Consider the following 27,730-nt stretch of genomic DNA (forward strand, 5'->3'; position numbering starts at 1 on the left):
TGTGTATTGCTCGTAAGCAGTGTGACCATTCACCTGACAAGCCCACCTGCAGAGTCACAAAGCCTGAAGTTGGAAGGCACCTCTGGAGGTCATCTTGTCCAGCCAAGCAGGGCCACCTCTAGCTGGTAGCCCAAGACCACAGCCAGACAGCTTCTGAATGTCTCCAAGGATGGAGACTCCACAACCTCTCTGGGCAACTTGGGCAAGTGAAAAGTCACCCCCACAGTGTTTCCTGAAGTTCAGATGCTGTCCGAGTCATGGGTGAGTTACTTCCTAAGGGTATGGGGCATATGTGATACCAGGAAGAGCATTTGGGGATTGTCTAAGGCTTGTTATGATGCTTAGGAAAGAAACTAAAGGCAAGAAAAAGAAAATAAGGTGGTTTGGGGAGGAACAAACATGAGTGGCTGGTCCATATGCTTGTCTGGCCATGCCCTGCACCTGATCTGTCCTGTCTTCTTATTAAACTCCGTTTCTAAGCATATTCCTGGGTGAGGGACTCTCTGTTCCGTGTGCATTTGTGTGCCTGAGGTCTAAGTGCCAGCAACTGGAGATTACAGATCAGAGGGACTGTGTGGCTGTGGTGCCAACAACTGGAATGACCAGAGTGAGTAAAATCAAGTCTTGGCAATGAACTGGTGACCTGGAGTTTAATCACAAATTGATAGCTCTTTCCTATCCAAAACCAACCAAAAGCCATACAGCACAGGAGTGTACATATGAGAAACAAGTAAGGATCATGCTGGCAAAATTGGAAACAAGCAAATGCCCTTTGCTTTCATTTTCACTCAGTTCTGTCACTATGACAAGTTACTGCTCTGTTTAACACTTTCCTGGAACACAACCCTGTATTTTGCCCAGGATGGCCTCAGCCTTCAGCACCTCACTGAATGCAGTGGCAGACGGCTTTATTTTAAGTTGCACCAGTATCTGTTTGAGGTGGAGTTCCTAAGAAAATTGTATCTGTAGAATGTGTATGTGTTCCTATTTATCCATCCTTCCCCTAGTAAGTCCCGATCCTGTTGGCCAAAGACAGTAGGCAACTTCACAGAGAAGAGACCCTGCCATCTACCCACTTGCAGAAAGACTGTAGCATAAGTCTAAGCCTTACACACCAGTTAATTCAATGGCACAGAGATGCCACAAACACTGTAACAGGAACAAAATGAAGTGTTGATGCCCTGTTAGACACCTGAGAAACCAAACACAAGACAAATACAGAAGAAACTATATTCCTTTAGGCTAGAAACCTTCAGCTGCTCGGTGAATCTCCTGTTTACAAAACACTCCAAGCCAAGGAAGTTTGGACAACCTTGATTCTTTAACACCCGTGGCAAATTTTTTACATAGCGAAGAGTCAAAAGACTGACTTACCATGTGCGCTGCTGGCTGAAGTGATGAAGAAGCTCCAGGAGTAGCTTGCAAAGGTGATAGTAGCTTCACAGAGCTTCCAACACTGTGCTGACTCCTCTCCACCCATGTGACTCCCTTACCACCAAGTAGGGCTTCTCCAAGGAGCTTGTAGTCACCTTTGCTCTCAACCTTCCTGACAGCTGCACCTGACCACACTGGACAGGCTCCTCAGCTGCAGGCAGCTGGACACACCAAGCAACCATTTAGAGCACTGGGTTTCTGCTCTGACAGGTCTGGGTTCTCTACTGGATAGTACAGACAGCTTTGGCCAGGGACCAGAAACTGAGGGGCATTTCCTCCAGTCAGTCAGTCTGCAATAGCCAGGTGCAGGGATACTCTTGAGACAAGCAAACTCAAGAGTTTTAAAGCAGGGAACACAGACCCTCTATTGCCAAAATAGACAAGTTGCTCTTGTCAAAGCATGCTGTTGGCCAAGACCAAAAAGTGCATGGTAGAGAAAAGTCATGGGATACAACCACACCAGCAAATAAACCTTCACTGAGGAAAAAAAAAAAAAAGTAATTAATTTCCCCATCATTGCCAACACTGTAATTGTTCACGTATTCCTGCCTGCACCATCTAGGACTTTCCCACACAACACCTGCCACGGTTTGTGGAGTAAGACTTACCAGGAACGTTTCCCCGTGGGAATAACTCAAGCCCAGTGTGTTCTGGTCAGCATGCAGGGGAGGGGAGGTGTGTGTGGTGGGTTGACCCTGGCTGGATGTCAGGTGCCCCCTAAAGCCACTTTATCACTCCCCTCCTCAGCTGGACAGGGGAGAGAAGATATAACAAAACACTTGTGGGTCAAGATAAGAACGGGGACAGATCATTCACCAGTTACTGTCACAGCAGAACAGATTCAACTTGGGAAAAATTAATTTATTACTAATCAAATCAGAATAAGATAATGATAAATAAAATCAAATCTTAAAGACACTTCCCCCCCCCTTCTCCTTAGGCTTAACTTTACTCCTGATTTTTCTCTACCTTCTCCCCTCCAGTGGCAGAGAGGGACAGGGAATGGGGGTTGTGGTCAGTTCATCACCCGTTGTCTCTGCCGCTCCTTCCTCCTCAAGGGCAGGACTCCTCACACCCTTCCCCTGCTCCAGCGTGGGGTCCCTCCCACAGCAGACAGTCCTCCATGAACTTCTCCAATGTGAGTCCTTCCCACAGACTGTAGCTCTTCACGAACTGCTCCAGCGTGGGTTTCCCATGGGGTCACAGCCTCCTTCGGGGCATCCCCCTGCTCTGGAGTAGGGTCCTCCCCGGGCTGCAGGTGGAGAACTGCTCCCCATAGACTTCCATGGGTGCAGGCACAGCTGCCTCACCATGGTCTTCACCACAGGCTGCAGGGGAATCTCTGCTCCGGCACCTGGAGCATCTCCTCCCCCTCCTTCTGCACTGCCCTTGGCGTCTGCAGAGTTGTTTCTTTCATATATTCTCACCCTCTTCCGGGTGCAGTTGCTACTGTGCAGTAACTTTTTCCCCCTCTGAAAGGTTATGACCCAGGCACTACTGCCATCGCTGCGGGGCTCGGCCTTGGCCAGCGGTGGGTCTGACTTGGAGCCGGCTGGCACTGGCTCATTCAGACACAGGGGAAGCTTCCAGCAGCTTCTCACAGAAGCCACCCCAACTCCCCAAATCCTCGCCATGCAAACCCAGTGCGGTGTGCCACCAATAGCTCTCTGGCCTTTCACTTACTTCCAAGACCCGAGGAGAACCTGACAACTGGTCTTTCACAATAACAGAGAGGTAACTCCATACGCAAAACACTGCACCTCCTACTCCTCAGTGACTCCAACCAAGCCAGAAAAATAGATGCCCTGTATTTCATTAATGATACAAAGGAATAAATAATGATGCAGAGAAAAAAATATGCAAGGGAGTAACTTGTTTTGGTTAGGGTTTTGACAGCTTCAAGAATACACAACTGAGATGGGCTGATAAGGTTGATTCATAATGTTAAAAAGCTGATCTTCAAATGGAAAGGAATAATGGTAATTAATCTGAGGTTTTATTCCTGATGCAAAAAAGACAGTGTGCTTAGATACTCCTGCTTCTATTAGACTTTCAGAACCTTTTTTTTGTATTGTTTGGGGTTTTTCTGGGGAGGGGACAGTCAGGAACAGGGAAGCAGAAATAAAAAGATGAATCCCAGCATCACATTAGATTGATTGTCTTGAAAAAAAAAAAAAAATTCAATTTTACTTTTTCCATGAGCACTTACAAAGAGAAGACAAAAGTATTTTCATGAAACATACAGGTTATGCTTATGTTGAAATTTTATGGAAATCGGGAAAGAGAAAAATAAAGGACCTCTGGACAGAAACAGGGTTAGAAAAAAATGACACAATGAGATTCATCTTGGGAAATTAAAAACTAAGATAGCAAGGACACGGCAGTCTGTATTGTGAAATCCAGTAAACAGTGTAACAGGAAATGAACAACTCCCATCAAATTAACTAGTGTGAAATGCCAGGAAGAAAAGGCAGGGCAGTCCAGGGTTCACATGCAACCACACACAGGAAGGTAAGTCTGTTGGCTATAAACTCTGCTCAGACAACATCTGAAATATTATGCTGATACTAGTGCACAGCCCATTTCAGAGTCATTAAAAAAAAAAAAAAAAAAAGAACTGGAGGGAGCAGAGAGCACATATCACGGTTAAACCACAAGTTCCATACTGTGCACTGTAAATGCATAGGATTACCTTAATAGTACTAGTACAATAGTATCTATCATAAATACTGTGCATTTTTAAATATTTATTTTTTAAATACCCAATGTTTGGTTAAAAGCACCAACAAAATACTACTTTGGCAATAGGAATGTTTTCTGTATGGTTTGCACACATACTCAACGCAGCCATGCAAATAATTCACCTAGTCCATAGAGAGATGCTGCCAAGGGTCTACTTTCTCATAAGACCCTCTCGAGCAGGCTGAAGGTGGGCTACAGCTTAGAAAACTACATGCTGGGAAAGGACCAACACAGGTTCCCTTTCAGCCACAGATGGTACCAGTGCCATGTACTATTATGCCACTCTACCTAAATTTGTTGAGCTGAAAAATCCCTTTCTGGACAAGCCTTCTGGCTGCATGCAGGCAAGGAACAGAGATGAGAAACAGTAAAGTCTGAGCAGGAGACAGGTTGCAAGGAGAGGCACCCAGAAAGCTTAAAGACCGTTGCCACTTTCTGCTCCACCACTGACCTCTTGTGGGGAAGATGCAAAACAACAGCCCCTCCTTTCCTCCACAACGGTGTTTTTAGCAAGAGCCCCGAGACCGCACGTTTAAAGGATCTTCAGTGCTTCACAAATTGCAGATTGGCTGAAAAACTATTGCAAGCTGAGAAACTAGGGATAAGAAAGAAGATCCTTATAGATAAACGAGCAGGAATAAAAATCACTGATGAAACTGATTTATAGAAGTTCTGTATTCTGGACTGTACTACAAAATAAGTGACTTTTTTTCTAACATTCAAGACCCCTAAAGAAATTGCTTTGGAAGGATAAATAATGAGAAATCGCACTGTAGTTTCTACAAGGTAGGAAACAGAAGTGTTATGTAAGGCAAAGTATTGTGGGAAACAAAACTTGCAGCAGCAGCAGCTGAGCACTAATGGGATACTCCACTCTACCAGTATTACTACCTGATGTGGAACAGGCTGCTTAAAGCAAATTTTTCACGGGTGTTCATCACCTGCATGTTCTCCATCTAATGGCTGTCTGAATTATGATCCTGTAGGAGTGGTCTGTGGTGTAACTGAAGCCACTGGAAAAGCTGTGCTTAAATGGGGGGAAAAAAAAAAAAAAAAAATTAAAATCACTGCATTATTCTAAGCAATCCCAGAATTGGCACCTAGCATTACAGCATTACCTTCAATGGCTTTTTCTGCCTCAGTCTGCCATCTGAAAATGGAAACTGCTGGTTAGCCACGCAGGACTATCATGATAATTGCAAATCCCTGTACTTCATGTGCACTTGTGAAACAGCTCAGAAATACTACTGTTTTCAGAGCAGGATGTGAATATAGCATGCAATAAGTCAAGATTAGGGCTACACATATTAATTGAGCACTAACGAGGCTACTTATTTATAGTTAGGGTCTTATAGAAAAAAGTGTAGTCAGAAAAACAATAAAACGATCAAATTATTAACAATATGCACTTCGCTTCTAGTTTGTCCTAGCTTTTGAACGTTTGGATTGGCAGGTTTATTTTAAAACAAACAAACTTACGTTATCAGAAGAAAAACAAACAATTCATGGGAGCCAAACTGAATACATAGTAGGCAGGATCAAAAATTCATATTATCACAAAAGCCTACCTCTTCCTAACAGATCCACATTAGCAGCACTGAGTTTTATGTGGAAGAGAAAAATGTGGAAGCTCTTGAAATTTAGGAAACACTTTGCCCAGGAGTTTCACGTAGTTCGGCAATAATACAGAAATAGTGAGATTCTGGTCTTGCCAGCAATCAGTGTGATTTAACCAAGAGACTTCTGTGCTTTCCCTAACCTTGACCTTTTTGTTCTTTTCAATCTGTCCTCTCTTTCCTACTCTCCTTTTCCATCACCTACTCCATCTCATTCTTCACTTCATATTTCCCCTCTATTAGGCCTCTACCTTTGATACCCATTTGTTCAACTTGCTGCAGATCCTTCCCTCCGATTTCACATCCAAAGGCAAGTAGTAGGAAGCTTGGAGGTGAAAACACAAAATGTTCTGTCCCTCATTTTATCCCCTCTCAGCCCCAGTTTAACACCAGTTTCCCCACCAATCTCCACTCATCCTAGTTCATGTGATTTGTCCTGCTCCCAGAACTAGCAGCTCACTCCTTGAGTCAAGAACTGCCTTCTTTCACATCTTGAAGCCATCAGAACACTGCACTGCATACAGAAAATCTAGATCTCTGCTCTCAGCCCTGTGAGCAGACTAACTCAGCTCTAAGATGCACCCTAGCAAACAATGTCCCTGAAAAATTTAACCAAAAGCCTCCAGCAATTCTTTGGATAGGGAAACAAAAAGTTCTTGATCAAACTCAGACATGGACCTTTTTTTGATCTTGAAACAATTAAAAGTATTGAATCCTGAAGCAAAGATTATCCCTCTTACCAAAAGACAATGCCCCAGCACATAAAAGCTTTGAGCATCGACTTTCTCATTTAAAAATGGAAGAAATGACACATTTCCTCATGTCTATGAGCCACAGCACACAATTATCACAAGAGATCAGGCGACACGCAGTAACTTGTTTATATGTCTGATTGAGGTTCCTTGACCTTAGAAACTGCTTGTGTCATTTTGGTTAGCATTTTCTATAATAGTTGTGCTCAGGGCAGAAAACAAAGCTCAGAAGAGTCAAAAACTTAAAAAAGGGTCTTTATCTGAGACCTCATAATCTGAATAGGTGGCAGGACCAGCAATCCCTACTGGAAATGTTCTAGGAGTCATAGTCCTGAACTGAAACGTTCTTCAGATCAGTTGAGCACTTACTAAAGTTCAGTGACACACTTGCCTCGAGGGGCAAGGGAGAAACTGGCTGGTGTTAAGACACATTCCCTCTAGTCCCAACCTTCAAAATATTTTAACGCTTACCAGCTAAGTAACAGTATGTAATTTGTTTTTGTGACCGTTCAAAGAGAGAAATTGCATTTCAGTGACAGTCTTCTATAACTGAAAAAGACAACACTGGTGAAATATAGTTTACATGATTAATATATTTTACTCAGTATGTACACAGCTCTCCAAACAAACTGGGTCATAACAAAGGCAGTTTAAGGAGCATTAAGTAACCACCTTATCAGCTGTTACACAGGACATGTCTTAGGTGGTCTTGCTTCCTCCAGCTCAGTATCCAACCAGCGGTATCTGCGGTGACGGCGTAGAACTTCAATTGCTTTTTGTTCTAGAGGTGTTGGTTGAATACCCAGGTCTTCGAAACCAGGAAGGTCGGGAAGTGTCATGTCTGTGGTGTGAAACTTTAACAAGAAGGGAGAGGGGACAGGGGAGAAGAGGGAATTCATTTGATAAAATAAACAGCATTACACCCAATGTCATTATTCACATACTAAAAAAAAAGTATTATCTACTTATACCTGAGGCCACCTTTTTTCTTTTACAGAAACAAACTTGCATAAATCCATAGTACTAGAAACATTTTATGTCTCAAAATTTTCTACAAATGGCACCTCTTGGGAGATTCTACTACAATTTCAAGGCTGCTGACGTAAGACTGCTTCCCCAAGAAAGAACCCCACAACAGAATACACAGCTGTATCTTGTAGTAGGTCTGAAGATCTATACAGACACAAATGTGGGCTCAAGTCAACTGTGTGTCAGTCCCAATTCATTGACTCATTTTGTCTATATTTTTTCCTTAGGAGGAAGATTCAATATGGCCCTACAGAACTACGGCATAATTATACAAGGTATTGAGTACCCAGTGTACTTTGACAGGAGATACAGATGTTCTGCATCTGGCAAGAAGTCCTTCAGATTTAGATTCAGGAATAAATAGCAGTAAGACATACAGAAAACATCTTCGTTTTTTCCTCCATCAGGTATACATTATCAGGAAGATGACTGCGTTGCAACCATGGAATTAAACCAAACTTGTAAGGGCATATTTCAATTATATACATTCTGTTTTGTCAAGAAAACGCGTGTTAAATTATCACCTCTGGAAGGTTGTTCTTCTCGATTTATGGTTTAGAACAGGGTCCTGTACAGGACAAATATTTAATTCTGTTACCATATTTGCAACACAAATAACCTGTATCTTAGAAAATGAGGATTTCTCTTATGCTATTACTCCTTGAAAGGTCTTTAAGTCAACCACATCTAATTTTGTGTAGATTACTTAAGGATGAAAAGCTGGGAAACAGGAATAATCAGACACGGAAGTGACATGGAAAAACTCCCCTCTCACATCACCCATGCTATAGCTGAATTTCAGTAGCTTTACCGATTTGGTGCGGGGTTGTTTTATGAAATGTAACTCCATAAACTACAAAGGCAGCTAGAAGTAAGGTTTTCAGATGTTGCATCTACATACTGAGCTAATACAACTAATAAAACTACCATGCCAACTCTCTCTAGTATGTGGGATGACTCAGTGGTTTGGGGGAAAAGAAAAAAAACAGTTTTACACTAGAATGTGAATAAGCTTACCTCCTTTATTACCCATACTGTCCACAGTTTTTCACAATTATTTCCAAACAGAATAGGAAACCAGTTTATTTAACAGATGGAGAAATGTAAACATAGAGATTAATTGCTTACAGCTATGCAGCAAACAGCTCTAAGTATAGGACCCAATTCTCCCAGATTCACAGTAGATTCCTATCTCAAATTAATTTGGTGACAATCAGGTCAAAATAGGCTATGGCTGCTGCATCATAACAAAAGGTATTAAAACTCCAACTCTGCAAAATAGTTGTGATACCTTCAGAGAGCAGCAAGCTTAGAGACTGTCAAGAGTACATGACTATCTTTGCTAACCTATACATATGCCAACAGTTTTGACATTAATACTTGCTAAATCCTACTTTTTCCTCACTTGCAGTTGGTTTTTTGCAAGTTATTTCTCCACCCCCACTTAGACGCTCTGAGAAGTTAGGAATAAACATGAAGCTACAACATGTTCACGAGAAATGCAGTCTAAACGTTAAGTGAGAATTCGGGCTGTATCTAGTGCTGACAGTTCAACTTGAGTTGTCAAAAATGCCATTATCTGGATGGTGTAAGTGATTCTAATGCATCTAGAGGTACATAAACTCACTAGTTACCTAAAAGTGGGGAACACCTCCTGTGCCCATCACTTAGGTGCACACTGCACATCTAATCTCTACTTTGACTTTGATATGTGTTTTGGGGGAGGGGGCACAGCAAAGCCTGAAGCCTTGACCATCGTTAACACTTAAGAAGGTTAATCCCTTTCCCCACTCCCATCACATTACTTCTTGATACACAGCCCTCTCACCAATTGTTTCAATCACTTTCTTAAATGTATTTAGAGAAATATGTTAATTACTGTTCCTCTATCAATGCTAGGGGAAAGACTGGATCATAATGATGCCTTTTAAAAAAAAAAATTTGTTAGTCCCTCTCTTATTAAGTCATTCCAGAGGAACCTCCAGACTGCTTTGACAGTGTATCCCTCTGGCACTATAACAGGTCTGGACAGATCAGTTAAAGAGCAAGACTGCAGAACAGCATCAATTGTATGACAGGAATCATAACCATTTTTGAGGAAGGTTGTATACAGACATCTTTAAATTTTTTTTTGTAGTATCCGAAAAGTCTGAAAGCTATTCTTTATAATCAAATTCTAGCCATTGGACTGACTGAAATACTATACCACATGATGTACACACATTTCAGCACTCCTTAAATGCAAAACTACAAAGACAAGATACAAATACACAGTGCAAAGACAAGATACAAATACACAGTGAAACATTTCCCAGGAAGAACTTGTGGATTCTCCTACACTTACCCGGTCCACTTTGTCTCGCGTTAACCATGGTTCAAATGGACTAATCTCAAAGAATCTTGCAACTAAACTGTAATCAGAAAGAGTATTGCAAAAGTATAGTCATTATCCAGACGCACAGAAGAAAACAACTGGTAAAAAAATTTCACACTTAATAGACAGTGGGCAAGAGCTTCTTCTGTAGCTGTTCTTGCAAGCTATGAATACATTAAGGCAGTAAATGTGCCAGCCAGCAAGTTCTTAGTTATGTTTCTGGTAAGTTTGGTCATTTACTAATTCATTATTTGATCTCCTATTCTTTTACTTTGGAAGGGAATGGAGGAGCAGATATCTAGAAGTAAAAATCCATCCAATTCCCTACACACCAGAGGGTTCAGTCTTGCCCCTGCCTTCCTCCAAACTGCTTCCTAGTAATGTAGGCAGTAATCCCATTAGTCACGAAGTTTGATCCAATGTCTCCATGAAAAAACATGCTTGCTGACAACTAAATGAGTTAACAGCAGTACAAACAAGATGATGGAATCTGAAGCAATCTGCATCTATAAAAAGGATGAGGATTGGTATATTTGCTGTTTCCAGAAATGAAGTTTTCCTTGAAAAAAAGAAAATCTGGCCGAGAAAACACTACAGCTCTTGCTCAGTGTCTCAGGACCAACAGTATTCAAGGTAGAATCTCTTACTGAAGTGCTCACCTGGCAGACTAGGGCATTACTAAGTCACTACATATAAACACACTAAGCTTATCCACCTTTTAGATGGACTCTTTTCTCAAAAATATTAAATACTACATAGTTTAGCCCATAAAGAAAAAAGCATAACAGGGGCTGCAGCAAACGTGAATAAAATTAATAAGCACCCACACAGTTACTTTTTAACAAGCTGCTCTTTGTCACCTGAGCCATGTTAACCTGATGCCTCTACAGCCAATTCAGAAACAGACACAACAGTTTAAGATGTTCTAGCATTACCCATCATCAGTTACATGAATACAGTGTGAAGTCCTATTAGCAGACTGGTAAGAGGGTTCTAACACTGGTGACTTTTTTACCTTATTAGTTTGCATTGTAGTAAAATTGAGAAGGACCAGCACTCCAAATATTAACACATCTCAACCACGCTGAGAACAACTTCTGAAATGGCATTTGCTGTTTGAGGTAGGTCTTCAAGAGGATGTGGTTATGTCTTAAGGACTTGGCCCAAGCTCAGATTTATACTGCGCTTTGTGATAGAGTATTATTCAGTAGCTGCAATTCAGCAAATCATCTTCTATGATTTGCCCTGAGGCCAAAACACACACCTGCAGAGGCAGCTCAGCACGGCAGAGCCTTCGCAGCCCATCCAGCGTAGTCAACTGAAGTGATGTTACACCTTTCCCTTCTTATCTCTCAATTTATTACCATCTTCTAGATATTATTTCCCTCATATCGTAGAAATGCTTGCTCACAACTGCACCGCTCAAATTCCCAGGACAAGATCTCAGTACAAACTTACCTCCAAGACTGGCTCAAATCAATACAACAGACTGAACTAGAAAGTCAATACACAGACCCACCCTTACCCAACTCTGCCCATTCCTGAGCAGCAGTGCTCACCAGACTGGAAGGACAGCTGACAACAGCAATAGCTTAAACAGCTGCAGAAAAATCTGTCAGTGCCTATGGTCAGCAACATACACATAGATTTTTCCCTGTGGTACTATTAAAAGTTCATTTAATTCATTACTGTCTCTACCTTGGACCTCTTGCTACTTCTTGACTCAGCAAAACCATTCAATCGCTCTGGAATAAATAGTTAAGTTTATTACAAGTACACATTTCATATCGTAGCTCATCAAATGCAGGCCTGTGCCTAAGCAGAAGACTCAAAGCCTTCAATGAGTACCTAGGGAAAGCCAGTTTCTACAATCCTACCACGTTAAGTCACAACTGGCAATATTAAATAACCAATGCAATGGTTATTTATGCTTCTGTGCCGCCTGATGGATCACAAGTTCTTAGTGAAGAAAGGGTCTCACTTACTGGTAGAGAGGACGTGGAAGTGGATAGGGAAGAAAGGTTCGAAAGGCAACTGCGTAGATGTATTCTACCATGTCATACAGAAGGTACCGGTTAGGTCTGGGGAAAAAAAAGCAACAAACATTATAGGTAAACTAGGTATATTTAAATATTAGCAGCAAGTGACAAAAATTTTAAAGCCCTCCACCCCTAAGCCTACCAAGGGCCTGTTTTCTTCAGTCTAAATGATTTGCCAGATCTGTCATTTTCCTCACAAGAGAAGAATAAATTTTGGCTCTCCAGATTCTGTACTGCTTGAAATAAAGAGGGATTAAGTTAGAAAAACGTTATCATCCAACATCAGCGACAGTAAGAGTGTAAGTGACAAATTGCAGAATTGTTTCGTCACTGCGTTGGATGCCGGTGGCCATGTGCTGGCAGGGAGGGCTGCAGGGGCAGCCTATAAAGAGGGGTTGGGGCTGCCCCGTGCTGGGCACAGTCAGCTCCAGCAGACCCACTGCAGGGCACAGCTGAGCCCCCCAGACAAGATGGTGGCACCTCTGGGAAAATATGTTTAAGGAAGGGCAAAATTGCCAGACACAGGCAGAGAGGAGTGAAGAAAAAAAACTGTGAGAAACAGCCCTGCAGACACCAAGGTGAGAGCAGGAGGTGGTGTTCAGGCACCCGAGCAGAGATTCCCCTGTGGTTCATGGAGTCCACGCTGGAGCAGGTTTTTCCTGAACAACTCAGCCTGTGGAAGGGTCCACGATGGAGCTGAGCAAAAGTGGAAGGAGAGGCAGAGAGGAGCCGTTATGGACTGACCCCATAACCTGCTGTTCCCCATCCTCCTGCACTGCTTGAGGTGGCAGGAGGTAGAGGAGTTGGGAGTGAAGAAGTGAAGATGAGCCTGGGAAAAGGGTGGAGGGGAGAAGGTGTTGTTTTATTATTTTTGCCTTTATTTCACACTATTCAAATTTATTTTAATTGACAGTACATTAAATCAATTTTTCCCAAGTTGAGTCTGTTTGGCCCATGACTGTAACTGGTAAGGAATCTCCCTGTCTTTATCTCAACCCATAAGCTTTTCATACTATTTTCCCTGTCTGTCCTGTGAGGAGGAGGAGTGAGCAGCTGGGTGGGCATCTGGCTGCTGGCCAAGGCTAACCCACCACAGTCATACTGAATAAAGTGCATTCTGTGTACTTTTAAATCACACCTTTAATGTGCCTCCTTCATGCTGACTCAAACTCTGAATACAAGATTTTTAGCACTGTGACAGGACTGAATTTGTACAAGCCCACTTGGCAGTTTGTAATAGAAGGGAGCCAGAAAGCAAATGGTAAAATTCAGACAGGTTTGTTAACAAGACAACCCATCTTTGGTAGCAAATGGCTGCAAGGAAACTGATTCACTTGCCTTTACTTGACTAAGAACAGACTGTTCTGTTCAAAAGCAAGAGGAAGAAACCCAGGTAAATTCCCCCAAAAGAATGCATTCCCCCTCTCCAGATGGAGGGAAGGAAGCAGTCAGTCTCCTGCACATCTGCAGTAGTTTAAGAGAAACACATACCATTGAGACTTCCCATTCCTTTCTTGTTCAGACTTTGCCTTAGCATTTTAATACTCATCTCTTTATAGATGGTTCAGACTTAAACAGATATATCCCTAAGCTTTCAAGGCAACTTGCCGGTACTCTCAAACATTCTGAAAATCTTCACAACACCACACAAGAGCACACTGCTGAGCACTGGTGTGTCACTGGTGTTTCAGCCTTCACAATTACATCCTGCTGATCGTGATCAAAGCAGCAATGAATACACCAAAAATGTGTGTCTCCTAACGACTCGCTATACAATTTTCAGCTAAGGCAAAGATCTCAGCGACACAATAATCATTTTGAGACTGATTACTTTCAGGTAGGGGCCTCCTAAAAATAAGACTGTAGGTTTTTTTCATCCTCAGTCTCCCCCCCACATTTTTTTGTTGGGTTTTGTTGTTGCTTTGTTGTTTTTAATAGGAGACACTGAATTACTGTTGGAATCAAACCCCTCCCCCCCCCCCCCAAAAAAAAAAAAAAAAAAGAATTCATGCTAGGACCAAAACTGTCTCAGTACACAAAACTTCAAGCAGTCCAAAAATCCAGAACTCTGATACAAAGAACATGAATTTCAGTTGATAAACCCAAAATCTCAAAAATGTCAAGGTCTGAGGTTGCACACATGAAAACTGAGCCTTCAACTGACACGGTCTTCAGAAAGAACAGGAATGTAATAACCACAAACATATTTTTTTGATAAATGTTGGAAAAAAAGACAGAACCCCAAATTGCTACTACTTTAGTTTGTAAAAACAAATTAGGGCAAAACATTCCAATGGATATACTTAAAGGTAGGTCAGCATATTTGGGAGGATTTAGAAATTAGCACCCAAAACTCTTTATCAGCTTCATCCAGATGGCTGGATTATAGAACCTGAGAGAAATCTGCATTTCTGAAATCACACTAAACAAATTAAACTAAAGGACTACCACCAAAACCAAGATATTTAGTTTTCTTCTGTTAATAGAACTTACAAGAGAACAGAGCAAAAAGTGGTAGTATCAAATTTACTTACTCAGCTGAGAAAATAAAACCTCTCTGTTTTCATTTCTTATTAGAGCGTTTTTTACTAACATCCTCATGCCTATCCAAAGGTAGTATAAGCCAATTTAACTTTTATTCCTGCTGCATAAGAACCACATAAGTATGTATAGTACAGCCAAACTTAAAAATGTGAAAATAAATACTGTTTGTTCCTTTACAAATTAGCAAAAATTAACAATAAAACTTCACCAAGAATAGGATCACACTGAAGTATCATTACATTAATCACAATACTAGCAGACAGCAAGCCCTAGAGAGCATTAGCATTCAGGATGGAAGATTTAATGAGTGCATGAAGCACAGCAAAACAAATGCCATGGGGGAAAGAGAGGAACAGGTAAAGAACCATAAAAAAACACTCAGCCATTCAGGAATAGCAACAACACCCTTAACTATCGTAGTTAAAACACTATTCTACCATATAGCAAGAAGGAAAAAAAAAAAACAAACAACTCACACCAAAAACCCCACAAACAACCACAGAAATAGAATGCTCTTTTACAAAATTAGTATTTAAACTCAAATCTGTAACTCCTTTTAAAAAGAATAAAAAAGCATCTCATACAGCTATAAGTCTAGGGTTATGCTGCAGAGTTCCTTTGGTTTTTCAACACTGTTTTGGATCTTTGGTTTAGATCATCATTTATGCAAAGTCTTTTCAGACATTGTTAGGTGCCTGAAAACGTATTCCTTGCAGTGAGAGCCTGGCATCTTTGCTGGAATTCCTGCCTCTGAAACCTGGGCACTGACCTCCCGGCCTTCTGTAAATTGCCAAAAAATGAGCCTTTGAAACCGTAACAATGCATTCAAAGTTTAGCCAATTGCCCTTCCATTTGGCTGCAAATAATGTTCTATTTGGTGTGTAATTCTCAATTTCTCCTGCAGTTGGAGCAGTTGCTTCTGCTGAGAAAGAGATGCACCTAAAAACAAGCATCATTCCCTTTTGAGACAGGCACCTTTGGTGCACATCCATCTTCAAGTCTGCCCCCAAGAGACAAAATAGTCGCTCACAGTCACAGTTTGTACTTTTGCATTAGTTGTGTCCATCTGACACCTATGTATCTTTACTTTGTGATTAAAAAAAGAGTTTTGAATGGCTGTCTAGCATTTGTTTCCACTTGTTCTTTACTGTGACACTTTATCATGCCAGTGATCTGAAAGCAGCTTTGAGTTACTTAATAACCTTATTGTTGCTGTCAGTAGTCCCTTCAGACCACTGTTAGCTTCTTTCCCTTATTTTGCTAGTTTTTGAGAAGTTCTTCAGCATGATCCAAAAGAAGTTGAAGACCTGCTTGCTGCCTTTTCCAGAACACCAGCATACAGCACAGCCAGCCTAGCTGCCAGGGTAACATCTTCCTCAACAGCTCAGTTACAGCACTGAAGAAAGGGACATCACATGAGTAAAAGATGAACCAGCAATGTTCTCTGCATTAGGGGAATAAAGAGCTGTCACTGCAACTGAGTCACAAAATGAACAGGGGAAGAAACAATGTAATCTCGGATAAGCCTTTTGCAAAATCCAGGTGCTATGCACACTTTCAGTGTATAAGGCACGAAAGACAGAGATACGCATGCAACAGGAAAAAGAGAGCTGTTCAGCATCACTTGTATCTCGACTAATTAGCAATTATTTTCTCTATCAAAGAATCTAATGTTCCTTTTACCACATATATTGGGTGAAGACCAGTTCCAGTGCTATGTCACACTATCAAAACATGGACCCATTACACTGACATTTGTCATGTTTATTCTTAATGCTGATGACCTACGGAACTTTTGTACACAAAATATTCCAAGAGATCCACTGTCTCTAGCCATTCTAATTCCAGGTGGTTTCCACACAGTTTTAGCAGAATTTTCTCCCCATCTATGTTGTCTAGCATGTTTCCCAAGACTTGCCTATTTCTTTGTGTGCACATACATAACATTAAATGCAATGGGGCCCAAACTAGGATTTTCAGAGTACTCACAATAACAGCTTGAGTCATTTTTCCTCCCAAAAAGGAGGTGGAATTTATTGCAGCTCAAACTGTGTGCATGGATGGAGAAATTAAATGTACTGTGCAGCATGCCAAAAAATGACACCAAAAAGAAGTACTTGAGTTAATTGGAATCAGAAAAGTAACCTACCCAGCCAAGGCGTATGTTTTTCCTTTAGCATCAGGATCCTTAATTGCATTAATAATTGCCTTTGCTACATCAACCACCTGTGAGAAACAAATTCAGACAATTACCAACAGAAAACAGGAATGCATGCACACACTCCTCTTTCAGAAGTGATTTACAAGGGGAAAAGAATAAACCAACCTAACATACACAGAGAGGATTTGGGATTGTCTTGTTTTATTGAAAACTTACATATACTGGTTGCTTCACTGTTTTTTTGCCCAGAGAAATAAGAGGCACACCACCAAACCAGCGCATGTCTGAGAGAAAGACACATACATAACTTCAGAATAAAATCTGTGAATCCTTTCAGTAAGCAGATAACCAATACTGAGTGTGCATCTCTTCTGAAAACTGATTTTTAAAAAAATTGGAAAGAATTACCATTCAATTTCAGTAGTGTGGTTTTTCAACACACATTTAGGTTTTTTATTAAAAATGATGGCGAGGCTATATTTACTATTTACTTAAAGTGGTTGGGAGATATTTCAACTTGGCAAGATAGAAAGAGATTCCACTCTATTCTGTCTAGCAATTTCGTTGATAATACATTAGTCTTTGGTGTTGCTTCTGAGACCATAAGAACTCAGGTCAATTTTTACATTTGAGCCTTACCAACTTGAAAAAAATACTTTCAGAGTAAACTACTTTGAGGGTTAAGATGACCAGACCTTAGCTCAGAACAATCCAAATTAAAAAAAAAAATAAAAAAATATCGAAGTATAACTAGATTCAGAAATAATTCAGTCACGAGATGAATATTATGTTTCCCATAACACATCTTCAGCTACCAAAATACAATTCTGATAAAAACATACCTCTGCTTTTCTAAAGCAAATCACATTTTTCCTCTGTTCTCTACAGACAGGTATACAGATCATACATTGTTTTATTATTTCAAGAGTGCATACTTGCATAATGATTGAGAAATTGGTCCTCTCTCCCAAACATCTCAGAGGGCTTCAAAATTATAGCATCTGGAAATTCTTCCCTCACTGCTTTCTCTCCAACAGCCTATCATTCAATTAAAATAAACACATTCATTAGATCCAATCTCAACAGACCAGAAGAAGATGTTTTTTCAGAACTTTACACATCCTGACTATAGCACTGAAAGAAATGACACCATCAGTAGCACAAAAATTATTTATATCTGAGCCATTTGATCTTTGACATGCTATGCTAAGATAAAGGTCTCACAGAACGTCCCAGAAGTGTCACAAACATTTAGATAATTTCTCCTATTTGAGATACAATACAGTCTTACTAGTGAAGTGACACAAATTTAAAGTGACAAAGTTCAAAAAAGAAGAAGCCTAAAGTACTTCTCTGGCTTATGTCAGACCAGAGCTTGGAAGAAAACAAAGGATTTACATAACCCCTGCTATGTTACCAGAACACTCCAAGAACTGCTTAAGTACAGTAAGAAGTTTCAGTGGGAGGTATCTACTCTTCCCATGGGACTGGCCAATACAGTAAGGCCTAACTATTGTATAGAGTTGTTACACATTGAGAGCGACCAAATTTTAACCCTGATTTTAAAAAGTTTTTATACTAAAGACAAGGCAGAGTACAGTGAGCTTAAACAAAACAAAAATAGCTGAAACTGGGACAACAGCTATATTAAAACAACAAACAAAGTCAGTAATAGAAAATTATACCTCCTAGTAAAGAAAAAAAAATAGGATACCAAAACCATATTTTTTTTTGTACAAGAGCAGGTAACAATCCCACTCCAAGGGCCTGTAATCATGATACTGATAGGCCTTTGCAACATTAATTTTGGCATCAACTACTTACTTTGCTAGGTCACTCCAGCCTTAGATGTTAGGCCTGATATTGGATCCCAAACCGTCAAACTAGTTCCTCTTTCTTAATGACAGTAATTTTAGATGCAAAGATATACAAAGAAGAAAGGGTTTTTAGGAATACAAGATCTATTTCCCTTCAAAGCACATGAAGTACTAAGGAGGATTTCTAGCTCCAACAAGCACAGTAACTCAGAAATTCCTCAGCTGCAGAAAACATTCCATAGTAAATTCATACACAGATTTCCTTCAAACAGATCCAGTTGGGGAAAAAAAAAGCCTAAACCAAAAAGCAGGCTCTCAGAAAATATATTCAAAAGGATTCCAGACTTACTTTACTCCTGAGGTATTTGGAAGGACTCTTCATGCTAGCATTCAGGTGAGAGACGTGAATGAGTGTTTCCACACCAGCTTCCCTAGTTATCCGCGCAATGCTTTTAGGAATATTTACAAATTCATCTTCAAAACTGAAGTTTCTACAACAAAGCAAAAACAAATTTTACTTTAAGAGCAATCAACAGTGACTACCTACCAACCAAACTGCAGTCATTACATATTCCCTGAATATATTTCAAAAACCTCTCTTGATGCTAGAAAACAAACTTTCTTTCATGAGGGACTCTTCATATGATAAAAACTAGTGGAAAATTAAATGCAACAGTAAGTTTCAGTCACAGCTTTAGTACTGTCTGCTTTTTCACCTGTTAAGATTAATCAGTATGACAAAAATCCTCTTGCTCACTTGTCTGTGACAATCTTAAACTCTTCCCGAGTGAAACGAGATTATTTTAAGAGAAGTGCTGCATCTTGTAAAAAGACAGCTTTGCTCAGATTTCAACACCTGCTCAAAATTTGACTTGTTTTGATGCACTCAATTACACTACAAAGCAGCTCAAAAATTTTGAGCAGCCTAAGTTAAGGCTGATGCTAGGTACTGGGGAAGTAGAAAAAAAAAAAAAAAAAAAAAAAACAGACCAAAAAACACACAGGTACTTATGCAGATGGAAAAACTTGCATTGAAAAAACAGAACCACTTCATAGTAGCTGTAAGGGACTTCAGGGCGAAGTATGCAGAAAGAACAACTCCACTCACTTTATGGCATTCAAGGGGCCTAAATTAGGGGGTTCAATTCTAATCTAGTTTGGCATCTGATCAAGAACAATACAGAAGCTCTGTCTCCAAGCAGAACTGACACTATAGGCTGGCAACAATCCCAAAATTCTTTCCAGCTATCCCAAGACTGCAAGAAAGAGAACTGGCTTCTCATGTCTTTATATTGTCCTTGCAAGCACCCCGCTCCATCTTTTCCATTTGCTTTGGGTAACAAACATCTCGTCCAAATGCCTCTCTCCCTCTGTCCTTATCTACTCCCACAGCTCTTCAGATCCCACTGGAGTCTAAAGAAAGCCTTAAAAATAAAAAGTTATTTTTGACCCTTCAATAACTAATCTGATCCTGGGAACCATCACTCCTGTTCTACTCACAAAAATAGATTTTAGAAACACACAAGAACGAACAACATCTCTCCTGTAACTATGGAGTTTTTAAACAACATCATATACACAGATGAGACTGTACACTAGTACTAGGCAAGGAGGAAAGTATTTAATGGCAGGCTTTTTTTTTTTTTGACTGATCTCTACTTCTAACATTACTTTTTTTTTTTTTCCTGTGTGAGTTTTTCATAGACTTTGGGATGATTACAATGATTAGTCTGACCTCATGTGTAACAGACCATAGAATTGTATCTCAAAGTTCCAGCACCACCAGTGATACCAACATGTATAAAATACATGGTAAGAACATCTGTGCAATACAAATTGCACAAAGTAAGTTTTGGAACATCCAAAAGTCTTTAATACGTATCAAGTCTCCTCTGCTTTTGAATCTGTTAGAACTGAACAGAGTGACAAGGTTTGGGGGGTTTTAATTAGAAAGAAACTTCTTCTTGTTGTGATCACTTTTTCTTGTTGTCATCACACTTCCTCTCAAATAACAAAGAAACCCTCCCTTATATAAAGCATACTTTTTACACAAGTTCAGAAATTTTAAAGTAGAAGTACATGTGAAACATGTACCTGAAAGATAAATAGAGTTTACATTGCCCTTGGGCCAACTGTACAGGATTTCTTTTCTTCCCTCACTTCTACATTACAAAGAAATTACTTCTGTTTTGAAAGCAATAAGCATTTGAACTCTTATGCTCATAATTTAATAATAATGCAAAACAATCCTGACAGGTTGGTTTGCACATTTTTACCTATATCCTCAATTCTGAAGATATAAAAAGAACCAAAAACCTTGTCAGATGCACAAGACCAAAGTTAGTTTAGGTTTGGTGGGCTTTTCCTCAAATAAACTATGTTACAGACTCCAACAGTGGGACAAATTGCTAAGTGACTATGAGAAAAAGAAAGTACCTCTACAAATTTGAATGTGACATCAAAGTGTCTCCCAGAAGCTAAGTCTGATATTTGACTAGACAAAAAAACAGCTGAAATGGTATGCCTGTTGGCAAGCACCTAGTTTAAGAAAAATAACTGTACAATCTGAGACCACTAGTTCTATTAATACAATTTGACTCCTAATTCTACAATTTCAACATCAAATGGCTGTTCAAAAGGAGCAACAAAGGCATTAGGCTTGTAAATGTAGATGAAACTAATATCTACATTTGTTTCTGTCCACAATAATAGCAAGACTGTGTACCGTATAAAGGCATATCACACAGCTAATGAGTTTCTGTCTGGCAATTCTGCACAAGGCTTTAAATAAAGTGGATATAATTGCACACACACAAAAATGAGAGTCCTATAGGTATTTTTAAAATTTAAAAAAGTGAGATTTTTTAAAATGGATTTCAAACAGGAACTTTTTTTAATTTTTTTTTTTAATTATTGCAAAAAATGCTTATGTAGCTAATAGTCTCTGTGCCAAAATTCTATCACGGAACGATGTTATTAATTGTAATCTTAGGAACTCTCCATCAACTATTCCTGTTTACTAACGTTTACCAGAGAATGGGAGAAACTTATTCTAGTAGGCTACAATCCATCACTACGCCACTTCTTAATAATGTAAATATGAGTTTACGGGAAGTGGAGAGCCTTTGTCAACTACAGGAAGACACCTATGAAACATCTGTACGAATGGTGTATGAAAACAACACACTGAACTGTTCTCAGAGAGAACAGAAGTTGTACACTAGAAAATTATCAAAAGAATGCACTTTTTAAGAGCAGATCATAACCAGGACTCTATTTAACCATTTAAAGAAATGGAAGAAGTTTTATATGCAAAATTTCAGTTTTGCCTTTTCACAGAAGTCAAGAATAATGTCAGCATCACTGCATCCTTATGTATGCTGTAAAACATGGCTACAATGTCCAATACCTGGTGCAAATCTATCTAAATAGGAAAAAAAAAAAAAAAAAAAAAGAGAAAGGAAAATTACTTTGTCTCCCATTCCTTTCCAACAAGATTAATGACCACATTGCTGTGCTCCACGGCTCTTCGGATAGAGTCTTTGTCCTTACAGTCCCACTCCTGTAACCAGAACATCAAATGGGAAAAAGATGAGATAATGTGTAAATAGGCATAATCAAAGAAAGCTCTTTCACACCATTTCCATTTAGAGGCTAAACAATAGTTGGAGTTCTGACTTTGAGAATGATTAACAGACTTCCTTGTATAGCAATGGTATTGTATTTGATCTAAGGCCAAAGAAAAAGACTTACTAAGAAGAGAAGTTGCCCCAGGTCACCCATCGGCCGCAGATACATGAGGTCATACTGATCACAGCGATAGGGTATGATTACTTGAGATCCAATGCGACCTAATTGTTCAAAAAATAAAGTTTCATTTATCTCAAAGTACTACATAACTTTAAGTAAATGAACTTCTGAATATACAAAACTTCCTTTTTTTTTCCTCTGGCACTAAAACACGACAAATATAGATATCTTGGATAGTTATCTGCAAAGCTAAAAGTAGAAGTAAGTTTCTGAACCTACATCACTGGAGTTATTAAGCAGGGACATATTTGAGTATTTGGGCTTGTAAGACAAAATACAGAAGCCTGCAAGAAGCTTGTTAACAAAGAACAACAACAACAAAAAAAATTGCTCTGTGTGCTATAACCATAGTACGATACCTAAAAAGGTGTCACATCTAAGGATATTTGCATTTTTTAAGTTGCATGGAAAGGAGAAGGAAAAAAAAGCAAGAGTTATTTTCTAAAACTTCTATTCAAAAGGGCAATTTTAAAGAATTCCAATCAAACTCCTGCAAACATTTTAGTAACATGTCCTAATAAGGCCAAAACCTGAAGAATCAAATCCATGCTGTACCTCTCCTCAGATCTGCATTTTACAGACTGAAAAACAGTACTTGAAAGGGAATTACTTATTTTAATGACTTGAACCATCTTCAAAAGATTCTAAATTTCCTAGATTAAAACAGTTTTTACTAATTGTCACATCTTGGCACTTTAGCTGACCAAACACTATGAAAATATCATACAAAGCACTTTTAAGATCCAAAATGCCAGAGTTTTATAGATTATCCTGCAACCTGGAAAAAACCCTAGAGTTTCATTAAACAATTAATGTTTTAATTAGCACTCCTGGGGCATATTACCTAAACGGTTGACAACATAGCGTCCTAGGAAACCTGTAGCCCCAAAGACAGTGGCCACGATGCCACTAACAGAGGATCGTCCACTTCTTCCATGAGGTATCACGGCATGATGAACTTGGCGGTGCTGCTGCAACACAGATGGTGCTGCAGCTAACACAGAAGTGCCAGGGCCTAAAACACAAAATGAGAGAGAGCATGTGATGTAAGCTAAAAGTTAGGAGTCCCAAACCATAGTTAGTGTTATTTTTCTCATTACAGATCTATTTTCTCTAATCTCCCTTAGCTAAATTTCCCACATCAAGACTCCTGACAGGCTATTTCAGAGACATCTGGATAGGTCAGAGGACAGGAGGCTTGAGGGAGTTGTTAATAAAAGTCAAAGACCAAACTAAGACACAAAAGGAGCAGACTAAGGTTATCAGTTCCTAAACAGCAAGTAAAGCTTAAATGGCTAGCACTTGATGTATAAGGTGGGTGAAGCACAGAGGTTAAACAAATAAGGAATGCTTGCTACAGGTCCCACCCAAGCACATCCACATCCTGCTCCCAGATCTGGGATGTGCGGGACAAAGACCTCAGAATCACTCTAGATGCAGTTAACCAGATTTTTTTACCTCAGCCTAAAAATAGCAGACCCAAATGTTGGAAGAGGCAGCAATCCTCCTATATTATAGCTCTGGAGCGAAGGGAAATGAAGAGAGGCAAAAGAGCCAGATCCATGATGCATAGAATATTGCTTCAAAGCTGTTCCTTTCCTCAAGGAGCTATGAAAACTTAAAAGCCACAGATATTGGACGTCACTAGGACACTGACATAAGTTGACAAGGTAGCTCCAACAGGGAGTTTGAAAAGAAGAAACACATGTCCTCTCCAACCAAGTTAGCCAAAAGCAAGAAGTAAACTGCTTGTAAAAGATTTTTAAAATCAGAAATGTTTAGTGTTACTACGCATCCATGCTCAAAAAGAAAGGAACAGATGAAATATAGATTGCATAAACACATTGCAGACATCTGGCTGTTGAGAAGAGCAAAATGTAAGCGCTGGCATTGGGAAACTAGCCTGAGGATATAACAGAAACCTAGGAACAGACCTTCAACTTCTAGTAAATTGTGGCCATAAACATTTTCTGACTAAGAATAAGCAAGTTTAATATTCCCCATATAAATCTAAATAGCAAGAATCGTAACAAAACCAAGATTAGTATTTGATATCAGAATGACAGATGCATTAAGAAACAACAAAAAGTCCCAACTGTACACTGAAGGAGTACATTTCATCCCAGTACAGTTAGGTATTACCAGTTAAAGCAGCACTGATGATGTAGCCATGATGTTAAATAGATCAAAAGGATATGGTATGTTTGGCCATTTCAAACTAGAAAAGCCAGCAATATTTCAGTGCCTGAAGGAGGTGTTTCTCTACCCCAAAAAAAAAATCTGTCTATCCCTCCTCCTCTCTCCAAACCCCACAAAATGGAATAATAAAAGATAGCATATCTCCAATTTTGTCCTGAAAGGTAGTTTGACACCCACTTAACTAAATAAAGCAATCACACAGATACACTTGTATCAAATACTGTACTAATCAAAATTGTACTTATCAAACTTATTTATCAAATAAATATACTATGTCTAGCAACTATACGCCAAATTGGCTGATAGAAATAGGACAAAATAAGATATTACCTATGCAAGCTTCAAGTAGGTATATGAATTCCTAAAAAGCAACTCTCCTACAAAATAGGTCCAAGCTCAGCAACAGTTAAAGTAGGCAGAGTATCTGTCTTAAAGTGGCAAATATGTAGGGCCTCTCCATTACTGAGGCAGAGACCTTCTGACTAACTATGAGAAAGAAGGAAAATACACTCTATGATAAGCACTCATTAAAATAAAAAAAAAAAAACAACACACACAAAAAAACCTCAAACAAAAAATAAATCACCCTGCTTGTCAAAGATCTGCCGGAGTTTAACTGAAATACACAATTCTGTGCCTGAAAACCTGACATGCAGTTTTAAAAGTGACACAGTATGTTCATATTAAAAATTGTAATACCTCAAACTGAAATTTTAAGGAATGTGACGACTCATCACTGCCATATTCACCACTTAACTTCACTGTGGGCTTTTTCTGTCACCCAGTTAATCTCACATTGCCCTCTAAAATCTTTGTGTATACTTCTGCAGAATTACAGTGAAGGTGAAGACAGTAATTTCAATGGATTTCCAATACTGCACATCTTAAAACACATTACCACACTACCCCTACAATGTTACCTGACACAGACTACACAGACCATACCCTACATTTTTACGGTCAAAACTCTTGGGGAGGGGTGTTGCTTTCTTTCCTTATTCTTTTAAACAGCAACAGAATAAACTCGTAAATGAAAATAGCAATATATACTAAATACTCTGTACAGAATAAAGCCTGTATGTATGTAACAGGTACCTGGAGTAGAGATTAACCAAGCTCAGTAAAAGTGCAAGTGTAAAGGATAACACTGAAGGAGACAGCTGGATGATCTCGTTACCTTCATTCTTGTAGTATTCTGATAACTAGGGTTTTGTTATTTATTTTTTAGGAAAAGCACTGAAAAATGACTGGGTTGTTCATGATGAGCAGGATTCCTTCAAGTATGCAAAAAAGCTACACGGTATGCCAAGAAAGTGAAAGAGAAAGTTTGCTGATGTTATATTCCTCAGTACTTTGTTGACATACATTTCTCTTTCTAAAGGTTTGTTAAAAAAATCCCGTAACATTCATATTTACAGAATTAACGCTACCTCTGTTACTTTTAGACATGAACACATTTCAGTCTTTACAATATAAAACCTAAAAGCAACAGATTTCAGTCCACTATGAGCACCTGTTGAAAAGTATTATTAAACACATCAACCCACGTAAGAATGACAAGAAAGTTAATATGAAAAAAACAAACCTCCATCACATCTTTCAAATGCTGTGTTGGTTTTGCTGTCGTTTCTGCAAAAACTATTAATGACAGGCTCTTCATGATGCTATCACTGTCACACTAATGTATAACACCCAATTAATGTTTTGTTTTCTCCCACTGGTTGTATACACCTGTCGGTGCTTGCCTTACACCACAAGGTCTTTAGCGGTGTACATCTTTTCTTGTTCCAGAACTGTACAAGATCTGTCACAAATTAGCACCATCTATGGCTACATGCCCAATTACTACTATATTATTTTAAAAAGTTAAGATTTAGTGGTATCCATGAGACTCAAAAAAGCAAGCTAGAGATCAATATACAGATTCCCAGCCAGTGAAGGACCTTCCACACGGTGTGGAGCCCTATCAAAATGCAATATTTAGTAACTCTGGAGAACATAACTTAACAGAGCCAGACAGCTTTCACAGCCCATGTTAATATCTCCAGATAGAGCAGCAATGTTTAAAGCTCTTGTGCTTCTGTGTAACAGCCCTGCACAGGGATTCTTTCCCAGAAAACAGGATATCATCTTCTCCACTAACCCTAATCTATTTGTCACTGGAAGTTTATTTTTACAATCCATATTCGAAGCAGTTTATAAACACTGGCTTGAATTAAACCTCTAATATTCGCAGTAAGCCAGAACCGTCTTTTTCTTGAAAAAACACACTGCTCTCACTAAAGTATGTTCAATTTTTTCCTCACCTTTATCAACCAACAAAACCTGTTTGCCATCTCCCATTTTACTCAACAGAGAAGCACAAGCTCAATCAATTTAACAAAATATCGGTTCTGTTTTGGTGGCAAAGGCCCAAAGACAAGCTTTAAATGTAATTTTGGTACTTGAGGGGGTTTATAGACCACGACCAAAACGCAAAGGTCACCTAAGAAATGGTAAAAGGATCCAAACTTTTAGCCTACAGGGCAGCATTTCATCGCCTGAGATTGTGACAGTCCCAACGAGACAGCCCAGCATACAGCCACACCGGTAGCCCGAGCCAATCCCATGCAGCCCTTTGAGCTACAAACCCGAGTTCCCTAAAAAGGAGGAAGGCAGAAAACCAACCACTTATGCTACAAAGAGTTATTTTAGCCAGCTGCCTTTCAGACGCTGCCCTGGGAGCTTCCTCCCCCAGCCCTGCCGCGGGGGCGCCGCAGGGAGCGAAGGGAGGCCCGCGGGCAGGCGCAGCCCCGTACAGGCTCAAGCAGAGAGCGCGACGGCAGCCCGGCTCCCCGCGGGGAGAAGCGGCGCCGCGGCACCAGCCCCTCAGCGGCGGTGACACTCACCTGCCCTTGGCAACAAGAGGCCGCGGGGAGGCCGGCAGCAGCGAGCCACGGCCGCCATCTTGCGTTACCCACAAACCCCCGCGCCCGACGGCGCGCGGACGGGGTCAAACCTCTCCGCCCGCTGCGCGCGCAGGAGCGAAGCGCCGGGAGGGCGGGTGGGGGGGAGTGCGCACGCGCAGAGCCGGCTCCCGCAGCGCGCATGCGCGGCGCCGTGACAAGCGCTCCCGCGGGAGGCGGGACCGGGCGGGGGGCGGAGCCTCGGCACGTGCGGCCCCCGCCCGACGGGTGGGCCCCGCCCAGGGCCGGTGGCGGGAGCCGGCGGCGG

The 27,730-nt window shown here is 40.2% G+C and overlaps 1 protein-coding gene across 3 annotated transcripts; it reads right to left on the reverse strand.

Annotated features, from left to right (window-relative positions):
• Positions 1-3,674: 3,674 nt before the first annotated feature.
• On the reverse strand, positions 3,675-27,518 carry NDUFA9 (NADH:ubiquinone oxidoreductase subunit A9). 3 transcript variants are annotated; one of them, XM_074901843.1, is made up of 13 exons: positions 27,406-27,518; positions 23,163-23,333; positions 22,262-22,359; positions 21,979-22,070; positions 18,858-18,999; positions 17,627-17,729; positions 16,908-16,975; positions 16,680-16,756; positions 11,933-12,028; positions 9,918-9,984; positions 7,217-7,398; positions 5,295-5,326; positions 3,675-5,198 (listed from the first exon to the last, which is right to left on the reverse strand). In XM_074901843.1, the coding sequence occupies exons 1-11, from the start codon at positions 27,461-27,463 to the stop codon at positions 7,228-7,230; spliced, it is 1,143 nt and encodes a 380-aa protein (XP_074757944.1). In that variant the 5' UTR covers positions 27,464-27,518; the 3' UTR covers positions 3,675-5,198; positions 5,295-5,326; positions 7,217-7,227. The 3 variants fall into 3 exon arrangements, with proteins under 3 accessions (XP_074757944.1, XP_074757943.1, XP_074757942.1); XM_074901842.1 differs by having other exon boundaries at positions 3,675-5,203; XM_074901841.1 differs by lacking the exons at positions 3,675-5,198; positions 5,295-5,326 and having other exon boundaries at positions 7,118-7,398.
• Positions 27,519-27,730: the final 212 nt, after the last annotated feature.

The sequence above is a fragment of the Athene noctua genome, chromosome 3 (genome assembly GCF_965140245.1).
Source record: "Athene noctua chromosome 3, bAthNoc1.hap1.1, whole genome shotgun sequence".
NCBI classification, from domain to species: domain Eukaryota; kingdom Metazoa; phylum Chordata; class Aves; order Strigiformes; family Strigidae; genus Athene; species Athene noctua.

Excerpts from the sequence above, each read along its gene's own strand:
- NDUFA9 (XM_074901843.1), bottom strand. The coding sequence starts at position 27,463 with ATGGCGGCCGTGGCTCGCTGCTGCCGGCCTCCCCGCGGCCTCTTGTTG. Across the intron at positions 23,334-27,405 it reads CCTCTTGTTGCCAAGGGCAG|GCCCTGGCACTTCTGTGTTA; the intron begins GTGAGTGTCACC and ends TTTGTGTTTTAG. Across the intron at positions 12,029-16,679 it reads AAAACATACGCCTTGGCTGG|ACCTAACCGGTACCTTCTGT; the intron begins GTAGGTTACTTT and ends TTTTTTCCCCAG.